We start from the raw sequence: 19034 nt of genomic DNA, 5'->3' as shown, positions 1-19034 counted from the left end.
AATGCTAAAGTAGTTAGTAATCAATTCCTCAACCATCAATCAAACAAGTAGTACCCTGAGAATTGCATTGGTAGAGAAAGAAGCTACTAATCGTTCAAAACATAAAAACAAAGAAACTACTAAATCTTGAAAAATTATATATTACATTACAGAAAGACACTCCAACACTATTTTGAAAAACAGATGTTTGCCAACAGACACTCAGGCTACTATTCAACCCATCACTTGACTACTAAACTATCCATGCAAAGCTACTAGAATTTGCAACTATGCTGGATGAAAATGAAGGGCACACAGTAACTTCCTTTGTAGAAAAAGAAAATATGTTAATGCTGAGATCTGCTAGAATGCAGATTGAGGCATACCCAAAATTTCCAACATTTACCAACTATAACGCAGAAGTTTTTTCTTGTACATTTATGATAGAGCATCATTTACAGCTGAGTCAATAAACCTCAAAGAATGAACATGTAAAGCTCTCCCCTCCAATCCCTAATGAAAGAATCAAATCTAATGATGTGCTTTTTCTGCTAGTTAAGTTTAATGATTGATACACAAAAGAATTACCCGTATAGCGGTTATGTGATGCCAGAAGAAACTATCATCCGGTTAAAGCTTTAAATTATGTTTTGCTGTGTTATTCGCTTCGTGTCTTGTTTCAGGTGGTTTACACATGCAGTCCGGCATTGGAAACGTGTACAGTGATCCGCTGGGCTTTCTCAATTCAGACCCTTTGAGATCACTGTGACGAAGCATATCTTGCATCTGCCGCTTGAAGACCTCCCATCTGCAAAACGTGCAAGACAGGACAAACAATGACTAAAATCTGTTCTATGTGATGATCAATGATGAAAAGTTAATAATATCAACAGAATTCAGAAGTGCATGTTGGCAAGTAGATCAACATATGTCTATTTCACAACCATCCCATGCCATTTGTTTCACACCTTAAAACACCAAGATCCTTGTAATTTGTAAATGACCTAAAAAGCAGACAACTGAACCGCACAAAACATTTTTGCTTCACATGTAAAGAAAACTTAAAATCATTTAATCTTATATCAGACAAACACCTAAGAGATGCATATGATAGATACTAATTTTACAAACAAGAGTAGAACTCGCTGTCCATGACCCTAAGCATTTAAAATGATTAAAAGAATTCACATTGTCTAATAAGATCATATATGCATCCATATAAATATACAAATATGATGAGTATATTGATGAATGTATGCTAGGATGCACACAGCACTGCATATGAATAACTTTATTGTTGTGTCCCTGCCATGGCTTGTCTTGTTGTCTACTTTCTCGTAAGCCATCAGGCGAAAAGCAAGGGTTAACAACTGTCATTGCAGGATGAATTATTGTTCTACCAACTATCGATGATTAGGAGCACACTGAGAAAGGAGAAGGCATCTTAAATTCTTTTTGCCTCAAAAGGTATGGTATTCTATTATCTGTCCAAAATATAAGTTGCCACTTGCTAACGTTCATGCATGAGATACCAGGAACAACCTCAAGAATACACTAAAACAAGCAAATACCAGTCTTTCTCATGTTCTCTGATTAAGATTCTGAGCAGAGAAAACAACTGGAACTGTAGTTGAACCTTCCATTTGTACTAGTTAGTCTATAAAGAGCAACATAAAGTTGCAACTATAACAAAACACTTGACCACATAGTGCTGCTCTCTTGTCCACCTGTCGTTCTACCATTGTTCTAAATCACGAGTCCTATTTTGTTTTGTTCTGTTCCTAACAAATGGTCATATGTTCAGCACACCAGTAAAGAGTCTTAACATAAAAGTCAAATACTACAGCTTTTGTCAAACTTCTGGTGCTCATGCACTCAAAGATGTTTTTACACGATTAGGGTTATCCAGAAAATGGAATGTTATTAGAACATCCACAAAGAGATGAAACATTGAACATCAGATCTAACACGCAGAATTTCAAACAGGTCTTGTTTTCAATAGGAATGCGATTTTTTTTTTTAATGGGGCACAAGAATATGCAAGCTTATAATCTGATGATAATGAAAAAAAGGCAACGCTGTCTGCAAGGTAGATGGGAAAGTGGGGGATTTAAATTGTAAAAGATCAATGGTAAGTATGATGCTTAAAAAGATAACCATAAGCAGAAGTATGCAACTCCTTCTCTAGTTTATTTTCACGAATTAAGAGGTGCAGCAAAATATGAAAAGGAAAATTAAAACTTAGACAGGGACAAATCGAATCAATTTGTACCTGATACTGGGCTTATCAAATAAAACAGCCAACTTTCTCTTGTCAGGCTTGAGTGTTTTTGCATGTCCTCCATACAAATAACGCCTGTGACCCATCAAGAAGTGAGGAAAATTTCCACCTTGAGTTGTGACAAATACTTCACTGTTCAGACAAACTGTGTAATCAAGTGCAGCCAATCTGGACGAGTGTCCCTGCATCACATATTTAGGTGTTACACAGATTGACTTGTTTCTAACCTAACCTGCTTATAAATTAATGTTTTGTGGATATTATCTAAATTTAATTGAGATAATAGTTCGGAAAATTTCTAATCGGAAGTGCATATTTGGCCAGTTTGATACCTTAAATGGAGCAAGTTCTTCGGCAGTAGCTAGTGTATCTTTTGTTTCTAAACGTGGAAAAATCTGTTTAAGTGGTGCCATAAACTTTTCTGCCTTATAAATATTACCCGCTGCAACATATACTGAGGTGGTATTATCAAAACCCATGCCCCTAAGCATCATTCCCACCTGCAAAATCAGCCGTATAAATCCATCTAGCATATGATACAAAATTTCATTTGCTCCCTCCACTCTCCCGCCCTTCCGCCCCACCTTTTAACTAAATGCTTTCTACCTTCTAGAGCATTATGTAAATGATTGTAATAAATAACTAAAAGCATTGCATAACCAAATTATTTCAGAAAATAAAGTTTTGATTTTCTAAAGAATGTTATTTTGCTAACCCTTCAACAGTCCCTGAACTGTACATCACAGGGATGAAAAACTAAATTCATCAAACCCACCAAGAGAGGAAAAAGAGAATAGTTGGATTACCTCAAGTGGAGTTAAAGGGCATTTTCCATCCACACGATTTGCACCAGGCCTTATAACTCTACCTCTTCTCCTAAATTTTCCTCTCCAACCTTTTTCTCGAGCAATATCCATTTCATGTTTCTCTTCCTCCCCACCATCATACTCACAGCATGAGAATGCAACCATATCCTGTCATAAAACAAAATTGACACTTAGAAGCAGAGTAACAAAATTTAGTAACAGTGCAAAGCAAAGAAATAAATACAACACCATTTCAAATCGAAGATGCACTGAAACATATTTCTCCCCACTTTGTGAGCTGTTTTTAACCATCCGATCAACCATTTTCTCTGCAAGTGTTCGTATAGGTTCTGCAAACCTCAATGCTTCGAAATTGGCTAAGCATCTAAGCCTCTGGATATCTGGAGGAACTGCATGAGCCAGTCTGTTGGAAAAAGGGGCAATGCGCACTGCCCTGCACAATGTAGAACTATTTACAACAATGTCCTCACTAGACAAACAATTACATGACAGCTGCACATGTATATAAAAAAACTACAAAATATTTGAAGCTCCAAGAATAAGTTCATCACAAACTAAAACATGTGAAAACGGTGTGCACACAAATGCATATAGCTGCTCCTCCCCAAGGCTGCAACCCCACCCCAACACACTCAGTAGTCAATAATTTTGCCTTCACTATGATCCTGTGCTTGTGGGAATATAAACATAGAAACAAATTAGCAAGGTATATAGCAACACCACATGTATGGTCTAACTGCTTGCATCACATAATAGGAACCAAAATCCTTCATGCAAAAGGGGCTTTCTTATTGTGAATAATCTTTGATCTTATTTATTTCTTTTCATACGATTGAGAGTAAAATATCAGTCAATGGAAGCACCAATTACAAGTGAAATAGATGAGATTCAATTAAAACTAAAAGTAGAATCTATCAGAATAACTTGATGAATGCAGCCAAAATAATACATGTTAAGCAGAGAACTATTTATACAGCATTAGCATAGCAATTAAAGGTGTGCCTCAAAGACTACAACCCAATCAGTGAGCACAGCCCCTAGTGCCTTAGCCACAAGGGTTGCTGCTTCTAGGCAATCCTCCTGGATGCAGCCCTACCTCCTTTATCAGTAGTAGTCATTTACATGCATCTTTCTCCTCCTTTTAGGGGTATTTTCCTGCTCTGTTTACCAATTCTGCTGTTAGTAGTTTAACTTATTTAGGAAAGCTATAAATTTGTATTCCTAGAATAAAAGACAAATTTATATTCCTGAATCAGAAGACAATAGTATCTGAAATTCTTATGATTAAGGGATTCCATTAGAAGTCAACTTCTCCTTAAAATATATTTAGAGCAACTTGTATAAGTAAAGAGTGAGGTACAAGGCTTTGTTATTCAATGACAAAAACTCTTATATCAAATTAGGCTCCTTCGAAATCTTTTTCTTTTCAGCCTTAATTGTTGATTGTTTTTCCTGTGTTTCTGAGATCTAAAACAGAGCTTTTTCTTCTGATGATTCAGGCTCTAGCCTCTTGATGTGTGAGATCATGAAAAACATCTTGTACTACTACTGTCCACACCGAACAAATAATGACCAACCAACTTGGTGAAGAATTGCAGCAAATTTAAAATTCACGTCATCTGAGTGGGAAGAATTATTTGAAGTGGTCCCAACTGGTCAAGACTTTCCTAAAAGGAAAAGGAAACTTCATCCATCTTTTGGGAACAGGGTCAAAGCAAGGAGATACCAATTTTGATACACGGGATGAGGAGGAATCCATGGCTTGGTTATGGAATTCAATGTTGCCAGAGATCATTGACACTTGTATGTTCTTGCCTACTGCAAAGGATATTTGGGAGTTAATCAAAAGTTTGAGATGTCGCTCGAGTCTACAAACTAAAAACCAAGACTACCTCCACCAAGCAGTAAGCAGATCTATTGTGAAATATGCCAATCACCTAAAAGTCTATGGCAAGCATTAGATCATTATAGGCGCATAAAGATGAAATGTAGTGATGACGCAGCGACATTGAAAATTCTCATCAAGAAAGTAGAGCTTATGATTTTTTGGTTGGCCTTAACATTGAATTTGATCCAGTTAGGTTTTGAATCTTGGGCAAAGAAGAGGTGCCTTCTCTTAATAAGGCTATTTCCATTATCATGGCTGAGTGAGGAAAGTAGAAGAAGGATTATGCTTGAACCACATAATATTGATGGTTGGCCATGCTAACTAATGGGGTGAACAGTAGAAACTAAAAATTGGACTAGCAACTAAACAACAAAAGTGCACTACCAAATACACTAAGTAGTGACAAGCGTACATCTTGTTATGAAAAACCAAAGCTATCGGCGAGAGGTGCTGGAAATTGTATTGAAAGACTTGTATTCAAGCAAAGAGTGGCAATATGAAGGTGGATAGCAAAGAAATCAGGAATAGTCACACCTAACTGTATCCAAGGTCCACTTGTACATCTATGCCTAGATTTTGTACAGACGAAATAATCAATTATTAAAAAAGAGTGGGAAACAAAAATTTAAATTCCACTAGGAGAATAAGCCATCCTCTAAATGATATCAGGATACAAAAGGGACGGAGAAGTTAACAGAGCAGACTTTTAAACCTATTCGGATATAAAATGAAAAGAAATATTTTTTAAAACATTCTTTAGAGAACCCTTTTAAAAAACTCATTATCAGAGGTTTGTCCAGAAACAGGGAAAAAGATAATGCACAACTATACAGGCAAAACTTGACTGCTAAAAGTCATAGCAATCATTCTTTCTAATTAAATGCATCAAGTCACTGTAGTATTACAATTCAATTTGTAAAGAGTCCTCCATTTCTCAAAAGGACTCCAAAGAAGCAAGTGAACTTCATTGTGCAAGGCATAGAATGTTAAAAGAAAAAGTATATATACAGAAGTCCATTAAGGGGAAAAAAGTGGTATGGATTAGATAACAACCTAATGCGTGAAAGATATTTTGACCTTACCATAATGATTAGCCAGAGTAATTGGTGTTTCATTAAGAAGTTCAATAACATCTTATCTGGTCTAAAAGAATCACATGTCTCTTTATAATCCAGATATCTAAAGAAATGGAAAGCCAACAAATCCCTTGTTTATTTAAAATGAGGAGATTCATAAGGAGATCATCAAGCAGGGTGGAAACAAAATGGAGAAGGGAAAAATTTGTAAATGAGAACTCTAATTCTGATATCCTTTAAAACATAAATTCAGGGTCCCTGTTCAATTTATACTTGGTTAACAAATATAAAAGTAATAAGTCTAACATCTCATAAACTTGCATGCATAAAGTCATTTCCAGCATTAGCATCTCACCCCTGCCATAGCAATAGATATGCCGATTCATAATTGTTATTATTAAGTATATTGTATTCAGTACAGTGCTTATAGGCCGATACATAACATGGACATTGAGAAACACCAAAATTAAGTAAAAAGTTCAGTATTGCTTCATGCATAGATCCTGATCTATCAGTTCATACTTTTTGGTTACATGTTCTAACAATGCCAAGTTGTTACATAAATTTATTCCACCTGCATAAGATTATTATGATACTCTATATCATTTGAACTTAATCATCACTAACTTATACGATAATTCAGATATAAGCAAGAGGATAGGATCTAAGAGAAAATAATTGATTTTAAGGGAAGTACCATGCACAAGTAACTGTTTCATGCAAAATCTCCTAGCCAAGTCAAATTTAGAGCTATGAAGCACGGACATGGATATGGATATGGACACAGACAGGAGACAAAGCATTTTTAAAAAAGTGAGATACGGATACGGGGGGACACGGCGAATTTAATATATATATATATATAGATATAGATAGATAGATAGATAGGCGATGATAATTATTGTAATGCAAACTTATATAAAAATAACATTCATAAAAATTAAACAATGACTCAAATTCTAGTCCATTAAAAGGGAAAGAGAAGTAGAGAATGGCTAGGGTTGTGTGGCTGCGGTTTTATGTTTTTGTTCTTATGTTTTTATGATTTGAGCCACTATGTTTTTCAAATTTGCCCCATAATTTTGCAAAGTTTAATATTTCCTGTGTCCCCAACGTGTCCCCACCTGAAATAAAAAAAATAAGGACACATTTTTTGGCATGTCCCCACGTGTCGGTGTCCCCGGAGTGTCCGACACGCATAAGGCAAACCCCTAGGAATGTCGGTGCTTCATGGATTTAGAAAAGGGAGATGATTGTGACACAAATCATCTACTAACACTAATAATCAAATGAGTAAATTCATGTCAAATAAATAAAACCTCATCATCAATTTTGTTTATCTGAATAATGGAATCAGACTTCATACTGATAATAAAAAAAATATGAAACTGCATACCGCATCTGAATCAGCTTTGGAAGCACCTTTTGAAGATAATAGGTTGGACTGGACCAAGCTTTTACCCTCAGATTTACAATACTACTGATATTATTGTCAAACTGCTCAAGTATGTCTTTTGGGAGTTCTCGAACTACCTCCACATCATGCTTAAGGGCATGTATGAAAAAATCTTCATCAAATATGTCTCCAAATTTGCTGCCACAGGGAGAAAGCGGAAATAAGAAGTAGAACTTTGAAATATCTAGCAGCATATACTGAAATTATTCTTAAAAGAGATTAACAACTAAAAGGAGCAAAATCTCATTAAGATTAAAAGTAATGGAAACACAATGATCCTATTATGATGACTCCCTAATGAGGATGGATCATGTTTGTATATGCAAACTCATCTTCCTTTTAGCTTGGTTCTGTCTTAGTTTCAGCGTGTTACAAAATGAAACGATTCTGCAAGTATCCCCTCAACTAATGTACAAAGGATTGGAAGTAGCTAAATCGCCAGTCTAACAGATCCACAATAGTCCAAGCATAAGTTTACATGATATGTTACTATTAAAATAACTCAGAAGCACCCCAAAAGAACATGCACATGCATGTGCGCTCAATTGTGATCTACAGATAAGGGGTTCACACTGCAGAAACAACCTCCTACGATGCAAGGAGACCGCTGTGTCTATCTAACTAATGACCACAATGCACAAACCCTTGCAAACTACATTTCATAGATGCAGCCAGAATGGATGCAGTTATGTATGTGGATTCAGTCTCTGCATGACATTAAATTAGTGCAGGTAAAACCCTCTAGTGTCAAAAATAGCAGCATAGGAAGTCATCAGTCATGTGTATAAATAGAAGAGATAATTCCTGGTGACGGAGAGATGTCATGTTGGTTAAAGCTAAGATGATTTTTGTTTGTTAGGAGGGGAAGTCAGAAGATTAGAAATGGGGAGAAGAAGAAAAGGAGCAGAACCCTTTTGCTCATTTTGATCAACAGTTACTGTTTCTTTTTCTCTTCTTTTTCCTTTTTGTTTTCCTTTTCCTTTTTCCTTAAGCAATTATGAGAACATATAGCTTAACCCACCTACATTAGTTTAAAAAGCTCTTAGCAGCAGGACGGCAACTAAGAGAAAACAAAAAGTGGAAATATTTCACTTGGCTCCACCATATTATATCCAGTTTCCACAGAAAAGTGGACATAGACTGACAAGCATCTGCAATCAAAATCCCTCCAACTATATTCTTTTAAATCCTTAAATTGATAAAGTGTGCAATGCAATTGGAGTTAGTAAAATAGAAAGAAAGGGAGTGATTCATTGACTAATAACCAGAAACGGTCAAAAAGAAAGATTACAAAATGAAGCAATTTTGGAGACTCTGTGAACCTGGGCAAACCTAAATACAGGAGCTGGTTTAACCCAAAGACAATAAATTACCACCCATTTTAGAGATAAATTCAACAATGAGTATTCTGAATCAATTTTAATTTGTTCAAATATAAATCCAAAATTGAAACAACAGTCAACACAAACATCATCTTCATCCCAAATTGCCACCAGTTTCACATGATAATAAGGCCAGCAACAATATCAACAATTACCTTTTATCTTGCCAAATGCTGTTTAAATGAAAAATTGGGATGACAAGAGTAGCATTCAGAAGTCCTGCTACAGCAACTGCATCACATATCTGTATCCCAGAAGACAAGAACCAATATAGATCAAGCAAAGAATTTGATTTACATGTATAAGTAAGAATTTATTCCAAGAAAGCATCTGCATGTTTAAGTGTTTATTATATACACCTCCCAAAGTCTACTAACAGAATTATGTAACAAATTAAACTAATCATACGAATACATGCAGAATAGAAGAGTAATTGCTAGGAAATTAAGCCCACAGTGAACATCAGTTCCCATCTAAATGGTTATTATTTAATTAGCAATACAAATTGTTATCTATGCTTCCACGTATAAATACTCTTATTAATTCCCCATACCAATCCCTTTTCACAATTAAGCACACATTGAAGAACATTCATATCTTTAGATGCTCGCCAGAATGAAAAGTCCAAGAGTTAATTTGATCATCACATCAACCTATGGAAACTTTACATATGATAGAGATTTTCTGAAATTTTTAACTACAATTAATAGTTTTTTTTTACTGAGAATTTTAGGATTAATCACCTTTATATTTGTACCGGAAAAGGGGTCATTTGTGTGTCCACCACAATGGTAGGAGCTGTGATTATGTTAAAACATACCAATGACAGTCCGGCACATTATCATGCAGCTTCTTAATTGTCGAAAGCACACAAATCAATTTTTTAAAAGATGAAACATACCGATAAACGCTGTTGATTCAATCCACCGTTTGCTTCAATTATAAGGTAACCATTAGATTTAGGCAATTCTGAGAACCAAAAAGATAACCCAAAGAAAAAGGTAGAAGCCATTAGCAACTTAAAATGCCTCAGCAACCCAAATATGATAAACATCACAAATAATGACTCGTAAGTAGGCATAAGTTTTGTTCCTCTAGATGTTAACATGACAGCATAAATTGTTCAGGCATTGGATAGAAAGGGGTTCATATAAGACCATACTAAATGCATAATATATCCTCCAAACATAGATGAAAAGGTTATACAACTGGACAATGAACACTTGTACTTAGCAGATCCTGGTAGATCGTGAAGTCTGCCACACGACAAGTTTAACTATGAAACTAACCTGACCAAATTGAGATTTTATTTATTTTATTTTTCTACAAATTGTTAAAGTAGATTAAATTGCTCTTAACCAATTTCAACTTCATATTTTCTTTTCTATTAATTTATAAAAGTAGATCATTTTTAGGTTGACCATGGTTGTTATAAAGAAAATCAAACCTGCTTCAGAAATAGTGTTGCTGCCACAAGGCTTCCAACCTTCAAGCAGTTTTACATCCCATGCTTTTGCCAACTGCATGATTTGGATTGCATCAGTTATACATGGTGCAACGAATGAATTAATTACGTTGCAGTACGAGGAAAAGTAATGCATATTGCATAGAAAAAAAGATGAAGCCGAAAGAAAGGGAAAAAAAACTCCAGTAGGAATCATGATAGATGAGAAATAAAAGAAACTGATATCATCTGATGATTGAAAAGCCCTTCATTAAGTACATCAAAATTATCCTTATCCCAGGAAGGCTCCAACAGCATCACCACATACACTCCTAGACAAGCCCAACCAAAAGGTTATTCTTGCCAGGATGGAGATTACCAATTTGCAAAATCTCATCAGATTAATTCCGTCAGGGAGTGTTTTGAGTTGCAAAAGAGGTCCTACAACACCCATAATATTATATGAAGTGCAATTGGGGCCCTAGCCATAAGACAAAAAGGCCTAATGATAAAGAGAATAACCAGATAGTTGAACCATTGGATAGCCTGACAAGTATAATGTGTAGATGCTATTCACATCAATAGCAAAAGATAGGTTCCTTGTACGGTTGCAGAGAAGAAAGATGCTTATATTCTCAAGATGAGAGATAGTGCTTATTAAGTGAACAGTTCTCTCAAGCACCAAATAGGAAGAACTACCAACTTTTTCTTCATCATTCTTTCTCCACTCTTTTCTCTCATTTTCTCTTCTAAGAGTGACTGTCTTCAATCTTCATCTATCCTCTATTCTCCGCTTGGTTTCTTATTTTTATGTTCTCTCTTGCTTTATATTGATTCTACATCATCAATTCTACTGCAATATAATTCATTCTTCCTGCTCATTCATGTCCATAATCCATATGCACATAGAAAATTGCAAACAACTAATATAGAATACCCAAACAAACTTATGGCCATACACGCATGCAGAAATTCAAATACTAATCAAGGAACCAAATTGGTCCCTTAGTAGTTCACAGGCAGCCATAAAGACACAAAAATCATTACACATCACTCGGGGGCATTAAAATACTAGCCTAACCTCCCAAGTCGCAGAAGGCAAGAATTGCAATGGGTCAAGAGAAAATGCATCAAAAGAATTAAAGAAGCTACATGCATCACCATAAGATGACAGCCATAAGCTTGTGGATTTCCTCTTCAATCGCTTTATTAACTTAAAGTACACAAATCGACAAACACAGTTGATTCTTGACAACAAACATAACACTTCTTAACTTTAAAGAATGATTTCTAAGTAGCCCGAAAAAGAAAAAGGTAGAAATCAGTACCGCATTGTAGCTTCCATTACTCTCAGCCTCCATATAAGGCCAGAGCTTCTTAAACACCTGAGGACTCCGGTACACAGACCCAACCGGTGGACGTTTCCGTACAACAACTCCGCCATTCTTTAAATTTAAATCAACATCAAAATTCAAAGATCCCATATACAATAACATCCCTGAAATATACAACAATGGAGCAAATAAAAGCACGCCTCTCCTCTTTAAAACAACAGATACAAGAACAAACATTAGTTTCTCCACTACATTCTGTTTAGACACTCTACTACTACCTCCACCTCCACCTCCGCCAAGGCTGCCGCCATTAAAGCTGTTCTTACTTCGGCCATGGCGCAGCCGGGGCGAAGAAGGAGGAGAAGGCGTTGTGGTGGCAGTTACAGACCGGCCGTTGCCTAAACGGCTGCAACCGTGCATTGAGGAGGTGAAATTGAATTAATGAGGGATTAATATATAGATGAAAAAATTACTAAAAAGGAGAAAAGGGCTAAAGAATGTGGCAAAAGATCTGAAATTGGAAGGTGGGTATATAGAGATAAGAAAAAGACTGCATTTTTAACAAAAAAGACATTGAGTTAAGAGGTGGCCATTAGAACAAAAAGACTGCATTTTTAGGAAAAAGACATTGATTTAAGTGGTGGGTGAAGGGAGAAAAGACTGCATTTTTCAGATTAAAAAATGGGTTTACAGAGAAAGATTGGATTTTTAAGAAAAATGAGACTGAATTAAGAGATGGACAAGTGTTTAAAACTACAAAAATGATCGTTTGTTAGTTAAAAAAAGAAAAGGGGAGTGAGGTACACAATAAGTGACAGTTAATGAAGAGAGAGAGAGAGAGAGAGAGGTGTTAATGGAAGAAGTGGTTGCAAGGTGCAGAGAATTAAAAGCGTCACGTGTCAGACTGAGAACAGGGGATCAGGAAGCTGTCGTTTTGGGAGTAGAAGAAGGGTGGTGGCGCCTATGGGTCAAGGAAAGTTGCTCCCTTTGCTGCCACTAATACCCCACTAATGCATGAAAGGAGGAAAGTGGAACTGAAGGTGGTGGTGGTCTTAACAAATTGGAGATGGTGGCATTACAAGCTAGGAGCTATCTTTGGAGGAAATTAAGGAAAGATTGGAAGAGACATATAATGAGAGTGAAAAAGAATGAAGAACAAAAAAAGCTTAATAATGGAGATTAGAGGGTGCGAAAAAGAAGAATAATGAAAGTGGAATCCTTTCAATTTCAAAAGGGAAAGCTTTTTTTGCCTTTTCTTTCTCTTCTTATTGGGTAAACTTTCAATGGGTGGGACAACTACTAGCATTTGGAGACAAACTATACTTACATTGTATGAATGCAGAAATTAAGTGCACTTATAGTTTGAGTTATTTGTTTATTTATAATAAAAAATTAATAGGGACCAAATTACTTTCTAAAATTTAAGGACAAAGTAAATTAGTCTCTAATAAATTGAATCTCTCAATTTTAATTATAGTTATTTTAATTTTTTCGAACAATTCTAAGTTTATGTTTTATTATGCAGAGAATGATTTTAAACTCTGAAATTTTAGTATTTAAAAAAAATTATGTAATAAATTTTAGATGTGTTTGATATTAAAGTTGAAAAATTACTTTTAAAATTTAATTATTATTTTATCTTTTTGAATTTTAATACTATTTAAAAAAAGATAAATTAATAGCCTTTTCAAAAATAAATTTAAAAAATAATTTATAATTAATTAAAAAGTTAATATATTAAATTGTAAACGACAGCTATTCCAAATACATTATTATATGATTTTATTTAGTCAGTTCATAATTTTTTATAATATAAAATAAATAAAATAGTAATCTTGGTGAAACCAATATATAAAATCAGAAAAGTCTCTATCAAATCATATTATTTTAATTATTAAAAGAAAGACATTAATGATTTAAAAAACAAAAAAAAAAGGAAAGACATTTGATTGGAATGTTCAAAAGAAAATTGATTCAAGAAGATAACATAGGTACCGTGTTTTTATCAAAATAAGATTCTCCAGTAAGAAGAAGAAATTCTTTCAAAATTCATCCTACGTTAAGGCCCCAAATCTCGATTATCTTTTGTCGGCAATGAAATTAGATGAATGGGCTTTGATTGCTTTAGCCCAATCCAAAATAGTGTTTTTAAACTGTAATCCATAAAATTAAAATTGAAGGCCACTTGTTTGTTTGTAGCAGCAACTAGGGTTCTTGACGATCACTCTCTCTCTCTCTCTCTCTCTCTCCCTATAAGTATCCACAGTGCGCGCCTCTTTTTCACTCTTCTTGTAATCTATAACCCTAAGCTTGCAGAAACTGAGCAACAAAAGATTGAGAGAAAGGTAAACGAAACGAATGGAAGAAACAGCAGAAAGTGAAATTCCAAGGCCGATTTTTAGAGACATAAGACGCTATTTCTGTGATTACTGCGGGATTTGTAGATCTAAGAAGTCTCTTATAACTTCTCACATCCAAACACACCATAAGGTTTATTCATATCTCTGTCTGTCTCTTCTCTTTCTCTCTCTTACGCGGGTTTCTTTGATTACTGTAGTTGACATGTTTTTCTTTTTTTCTTTAAATTAATTTTCTTTCGTGGTGAAATCTAACTTTAGAGTCCACAGATCATGTAGATCTGTTGTTTGTGTTGCTGGGTATTTTTTGTTTAGCATTTTTTTCCATTAAAGCTTTAAGCTTTATTGTGAGAAGTCTGGTTGTGTTTTATTTTTCTTTTTGCTGTTTTTGTTGGTTGTTTTCCTGTTAAAATTTATGTGCTGTCTTACAAATAAAGTCAAATTAAGTGATAATATACTTTTTATTTGCCAGTAATATGTGTTTTTAAAGTCTGTTTAACCAGGGTAAAAAACATTAGATTCAAGACATGAATGTAATTGTATGTTATCATATTGTCCTCTGCAATACACAAGAATGCCTGTATTAATAGTTCTATATTTTCTTTGTCACTATTGTTATTCTCTTTCTTACTATTAAGTTTTGTGTCTTTACTATGGTTTAGGAGGAGATGAACAAGGATAAAAGTGATGAAGGTGTAGAAGCAGATGGAGTGAAGTCTAATACTTGTGCAGAATGTGGTGCTAATTTTAAAAAGGCTGCATATTTGAGACAACATATGCGAAGTCATTCACTTGAGGTATTCATTTTGGCTATGTAATTGACTTGTACGCTGCACATGCTAGTTTTGCTGTTTATTGGCTAACTTCCAAGTTCCAGTGTTTTGGTAACTTTTGAATACTTATGTCCAAACCCATTGCTCTGTACTCGTTGAAAGTATTGAGCAGAAGCAAAATGTTTGGTTTGTGTATATGAGCTGCCATTTGACCCAACATCTTGGAATTAAGTTTTTTCTGTTTGGTAACTCTCCTTGATGCTTTCTGAGAATTCTGTATTATGTTTATGACTTTGGTTATATTGTTAGCTACATTACTTTTAGCTTATGCAGCTATTTAAAATTTATAATTTTGCAGGAATGTTATTTTAGTTAAAAAAAACACCTGATATGATAGTGTGAAGCATTGGATCCCACCCAAAGAACTCCAAAATGCGAGAGGCTGCAAGTTAGGACTTGAATGGACCAGTATCAGGTTGGGAGACCTCCTGAGAAGCTCCATCAAGTGGGCCTCAAACACGCACTGGTTTGATGAGGTTTGAGGGTATATTCATTTATAAATGAGTTTTTGGTTAGCTATGCGCACATGATTAATAAATCATTTATTGATGTGTGACTTGTGGTTTTGTAGAGGCCATATGTGTGTTCAGTTGATGATTGCCAGGCCAGCTACAGAAGGAAGGACCACTTAAATCGCCACCTTCTCATCCACAAGGGAAAACTTTTTAAGTGTCCTATCGAAAATTGCTACCGCGAATTTGTTGTCCAAGGCAATGTCAAAAGGCATGTTAAAGAACTTCATTGTGAGAGTTCTCCTTGCGCTAAGATTGGTGAAAAGCAGCATGTTTGCCAGGAAAGTGGGTGTGGAAAGGTGTTTAGATATCTGTCAAAGCTACGTAAACACGAGGATTCTCATGGTATGCTGCTTTCCTCATTGAAAGATACACTTGCTTTTCTATTTATATAATTTTTTTGGGTAAGTGTCACAAATATAATGCTTGTGTGCTTCTGTATGGTTTGTAAGCACTATTCAGAATGTTGGCAATCTATTGATCCTTACGGGTCTGATATTTGTCTTTATTGTGCAGTTAAATTGGATGCAGTAGAGGCTATCTGTCTAGAATCAGGCTGTATGAAACATTTCTCCAACAGTCAATGCCTTAGAGCTCACATTCAGTCATGCCACAGATACACAACTTGTGAGATTTGTGGGACAAAGCAACTGAAAAAGAACTTGAAGAGACATCTCCGCACCCATGAATCAGGAGGCAGTTCAGTGGAGAGAATTAAATGCCAGTTTAAGGATTGTTGCCATACATTTTCTAATGTGAGGATGTTGCTATTGCTTTTGTGGTGTTATTTTAATTATTAGTTAATTCTGAAGTCAAGCAAGTTTCAATATCTCACATTTTTTCCTTGGTATGTGTAGAAAACAAATCTTAATCAGCATGTCAAAGCTGTGCACCTTGAAGTCAAGCCTTTTGCCTGTGGGATTCCAGGCTGTGATAAGAGGTTTTCATTTAAGCATGTCAGAGATAATCATGAAAAATCAGGGTGCCATGTCTATACTCCTGTAAGTTTTAGGCACAGGTCTTTTAACTATGTGGTCTGCTTGTCATTTTGTCAGCTACTTAACACGTTTAAACACGAATTCACGTTGTGGTCTCGATTTCAATGGGATCAGGGTGATTTTGAGGAGTCTGATGAGCAATTCAGGTCAAGACCTAGAGGTGGGAGGAAGAGGAAGTGCCCAACTGTAGAAATGCTAATACGCAAGAGGGTTACTCCACCAGCAGATTTGGACGAGTACCTCACTTGGTTTCAGTCAATGGCCAGTGAGGAGCAGTCCTGAGTTGGCATGCTTGGGCAGATCTTTTGATGTGCCCAGGAACCATTTTGTTACTCCCACTGAATCCTCTCTCTGGAAAATAGATCTGTGGTATTAAGTGTATAGTTCCGCTAGGTATATAATAGTCCTTTTTCTTGGTCACTCTTACAATCCAAGGAACTTTCAATAGATAAATTTTCTTGGACAGATAATATTTTGTTATTGATATATACACCAAAATATACCTCTTCCAATTGTTTTAGGACCTTTTATACATACATGGGTGCATAATGGGGAAATTTTAACTCCATTTTTCGCATCATCAATTTCAATGGCCATTCACATGCCGGCAAAGAAAACGTTAATATTGGTTCTATACTTCTGGGTTTCTGGAAACAGGTAGGGTTAAATACTATTTAGTGTCTGCAATTTTTTTATTAAATTATATTAAATTTTCATTTTTAGCATAAATTAGTTGTTCAATTAGAATAATAAATTTAATTTTTTTATTTTTTTATATTTCATTTATCTTTCTTTAGTATAATTTAATTTTAAAAAAATCTAAACCTATAAAAAATATTTATTTAGTATTTAACATTATTAAATTACTATGTAATTTAATTTTTATTTTTTTATTAGATATTAAAATTAAATTATATTAAAAATAAAAAATTATTTATATTAATCTCATTTAAAGAATTGTTAAAAGAATTTCATTTTCATTTTGACATTGAATTTTTCAATTTAATATTTAAATTATTTTGCTAGATTAAGATATTATTATTTAATCTAATTTTGAAATAATATTTTAATCTAATTTTAACTTTTTATATAGTTTAATTATAATATATAATAAAAATAACAATAGATTTTGATAATAAATATTTATTTTATATTAATAATTAAAATTAAATTATACAATAATTTAATAATATCATTGTAAATATAAATAGTTTTAAAATGTTTAATAGATTATATTAAAAAAATAAAATGAGAAAAAAATATTAAATTTATTATTTTAGTTAGACATTAAAACTAATTTGATAATAAAATTAATTTTGTACGAATTTGATACTTAATAATAAGTTTAAGGATTAAATTATAATTTTAAATTGTTAATTTAGTCATTTCACTAATAAGAAATTAGGTAATAATTAATTATATTAAAACTCAAAAAAAAATTTAATGTAATAAAAAAATACAGAGGATAACTCATATATTAAACTAAACTACAAAATGTAAACAGTATTTAATACAAATAAGTATTATTCTGAACTAAAAAGAGAAATAAAAAAGAAAACGCCTCATTGAAATGACAAGGATATTAAGGGTCTTGATTAATTAATAAAGATTGATAATGTCTTGGAAAAAACAAATAGACACCTAATGATTTTTACCAATGCACACATATTTTCTTTTAAGTACATTTCTTCAATTAACTATACTAATAAGCAAAATTTTAACAATTTTAGAATTAAAACAATATGTTGGATTACTACAATAATAAATAAAACGCAACAATTTTAGAATTAAAACAATAAAGTAAAAAAAAAAAACTAATAAGCTTCAAATTATATTTTAGTCGCACATATATATAAAAAATTACACTCTATATGAAATTTCGCTCCATGCATATTCTTAAACTTCTCTGCGAGGAAGATTTATTGTTAGTATTTTCTTGATAAAAGTAAGTAATGTCTTCTTAATCACCCATGTGCGCAGTCTTACATATCTCATGAATTGTATCTATACTTATCTTATTACAGTCTCTATAATTATATTTTAAAAATTCTCTTCATATGCAATGTTTAAACCACTTAAAATACCTCATAACTTAACAAGAAAAACTAAAAAGTATTGGGTGCTTTACAACGCTTTACAATAAAACCACAACACCAATGTTCATGGTTGTTATGACCTTGCAAATGACTTTCCAAGTGACATTGTGTCAGCATCCATTTTTCGAATCTAGATATCGAGAGAATCACGAAAAACCTTATGATAAAAGTTACTATCTTCTCGGGTCTTGGGAGACGGAGGATAAGTGAATCCGAGGTTAGGATTGAAGTTAATCCAACCAAGATCACCTTTATGAAATCTATTTGCAAGTTCAGGGACTAAATTGTAAACTTTTCACAAATTTTTCCCTATTTTAAAGCCAATCGGCTCTGCATAGAGCCATTCAACTCTATACAAAACCGACAGGCTCTACACAGTGTTGATTTGTATTTTTTCTTGGTTCTACGTCATTCTTTGGCACTTTCACATCTAAAAGTAGATTCTATAAGATATTTAACAATAATTGATAGATTTTAATGAAGTTTATTTGAATTTTAAAGATTTGATTTATGTATTGGATATTGGTAAATAATTATCTAATAAAAGGAACATTGGTTCTTTAAAAAAAGT

General features: G+C 33.8%; 2 protein-coding genes across 2 annotated transcripts; one reads left to right on the top strand and one right to left on the bottom strand.

Annotated features, from left to right (window-relative positions):
- Positions 1 to 391: 391 nt before the first annotated feature.
- LOC8276084 (O-fucosyltransferase 9) lies at positions 392 to 12883 on the bottom strand. Its single transcript, XM_002533539.4, has 10 exons — positions 11662 to 12883; positions 10337 to 10409; positions 9791 to 9858; positions 9045 to 9133; positions 7448 to 7645; positions 3316 to 3520; positions 3067 to 3234; positions 2593 to 2760; positions 2252 to 2442; positions 392 to 787 (listed from the first exon to the last, which is right to left on the bottom strand). Exons 1-10 carry the CDS (start codon positions 12085 to 12087, stop codon positions 610 to 612), a joined length of 1764 nt encoding a protein of 587 aa, XP_002533585.1. The 5' UTR covers positions 12088 to 12883; the 3' UTR covers positions 392 to 609.
- A 929-nt stretch (positions 12884 to 13812) lies between these two features.
- On the top strand, positions 13813 to 16887 carry LOC8276082 (transcription factor IIIA). Its single transcript, XM_002533537.4, has 6 exons — positions 13813 to 14157; positions 14687 to 14821; positions 15429 to 15714; positions 15886 to 16124; positions 16227 to 16370; positions 16482 to 16887. Exons 1-6 carry the CDS (start codon positions 14026 to 14028, stop codon positions 16647 to 16649), a joined length of 1104 nt encoding a protein of 367 aa, XP_002533583.1. The 5' UTR covers positions 13813 to 14025; the 3' UTR covers positions 16650 to 16887.
- Positions 16888 to 19034: the final 2147 nt, after the last annotated feature.

This window comes from Ricinus communis, chromosome 2, assembly GCF_019578655.1.
Source record: "Ricinus communis isolate WT05 ecotype wild-type chromosome 2, ASM1957865v1, whole genome shotgun sequence".
Lineage (NCBI taxonomy): Eukaryota > Viridiplantae > Streptophyta > Magnoliopsida > Malpighiales > Euphorbiaceae > Ricinus > Ricinus communis.
The sequence above is the reverse complement of the archived record's forward strand: the minus strand, read 5'-3'. Positions and strand labels throughout refer to the sequence as shown.

Coding starts and splice junctions, on each gene's coding strand:
- LOC8276084 (XM_002533539.4), bottom strand. CDS start 12,087: ATGCACGGTTGCAGCCGTTTAGGCAACGGCCGGTCTGTAACTGCCACC. Junction 9,859..10,336: donor CAACACTATTTCTGAAGCAG/GTTTGATTTTCT, acceptor TTTGGTTCTCAG/AATTGCCTAAATCTAATGGT. Junction 3,521..7,447: donor CCAAAGCTGATTCAGATGCG/GTATGCAGTTTC, acceptor TACATTGTGCAG/GGCAGTGCGCATTGCCCCTT.
- LOC8276082 (XM_002533537.4), top strand. CDS start 14,026: ATGGAAGAAACAGCAGAAAGTGAAATTCCAAGGCCGATTTTTAGAGAC. Junction 14,158..14,686: donor ACATCCAAACACACCATAAG/GTTTATTCATAT, acceptor ACTATGGTTTAG/GAGGAGATGAACAAGGATAA. Junction 15,715..15,885: donor TAAACACGAGGATTCTCATG/GTATGCTGCTTT, acceptor TTTATTGTGCAG/TTAAATTGGATGCAGTAGAG.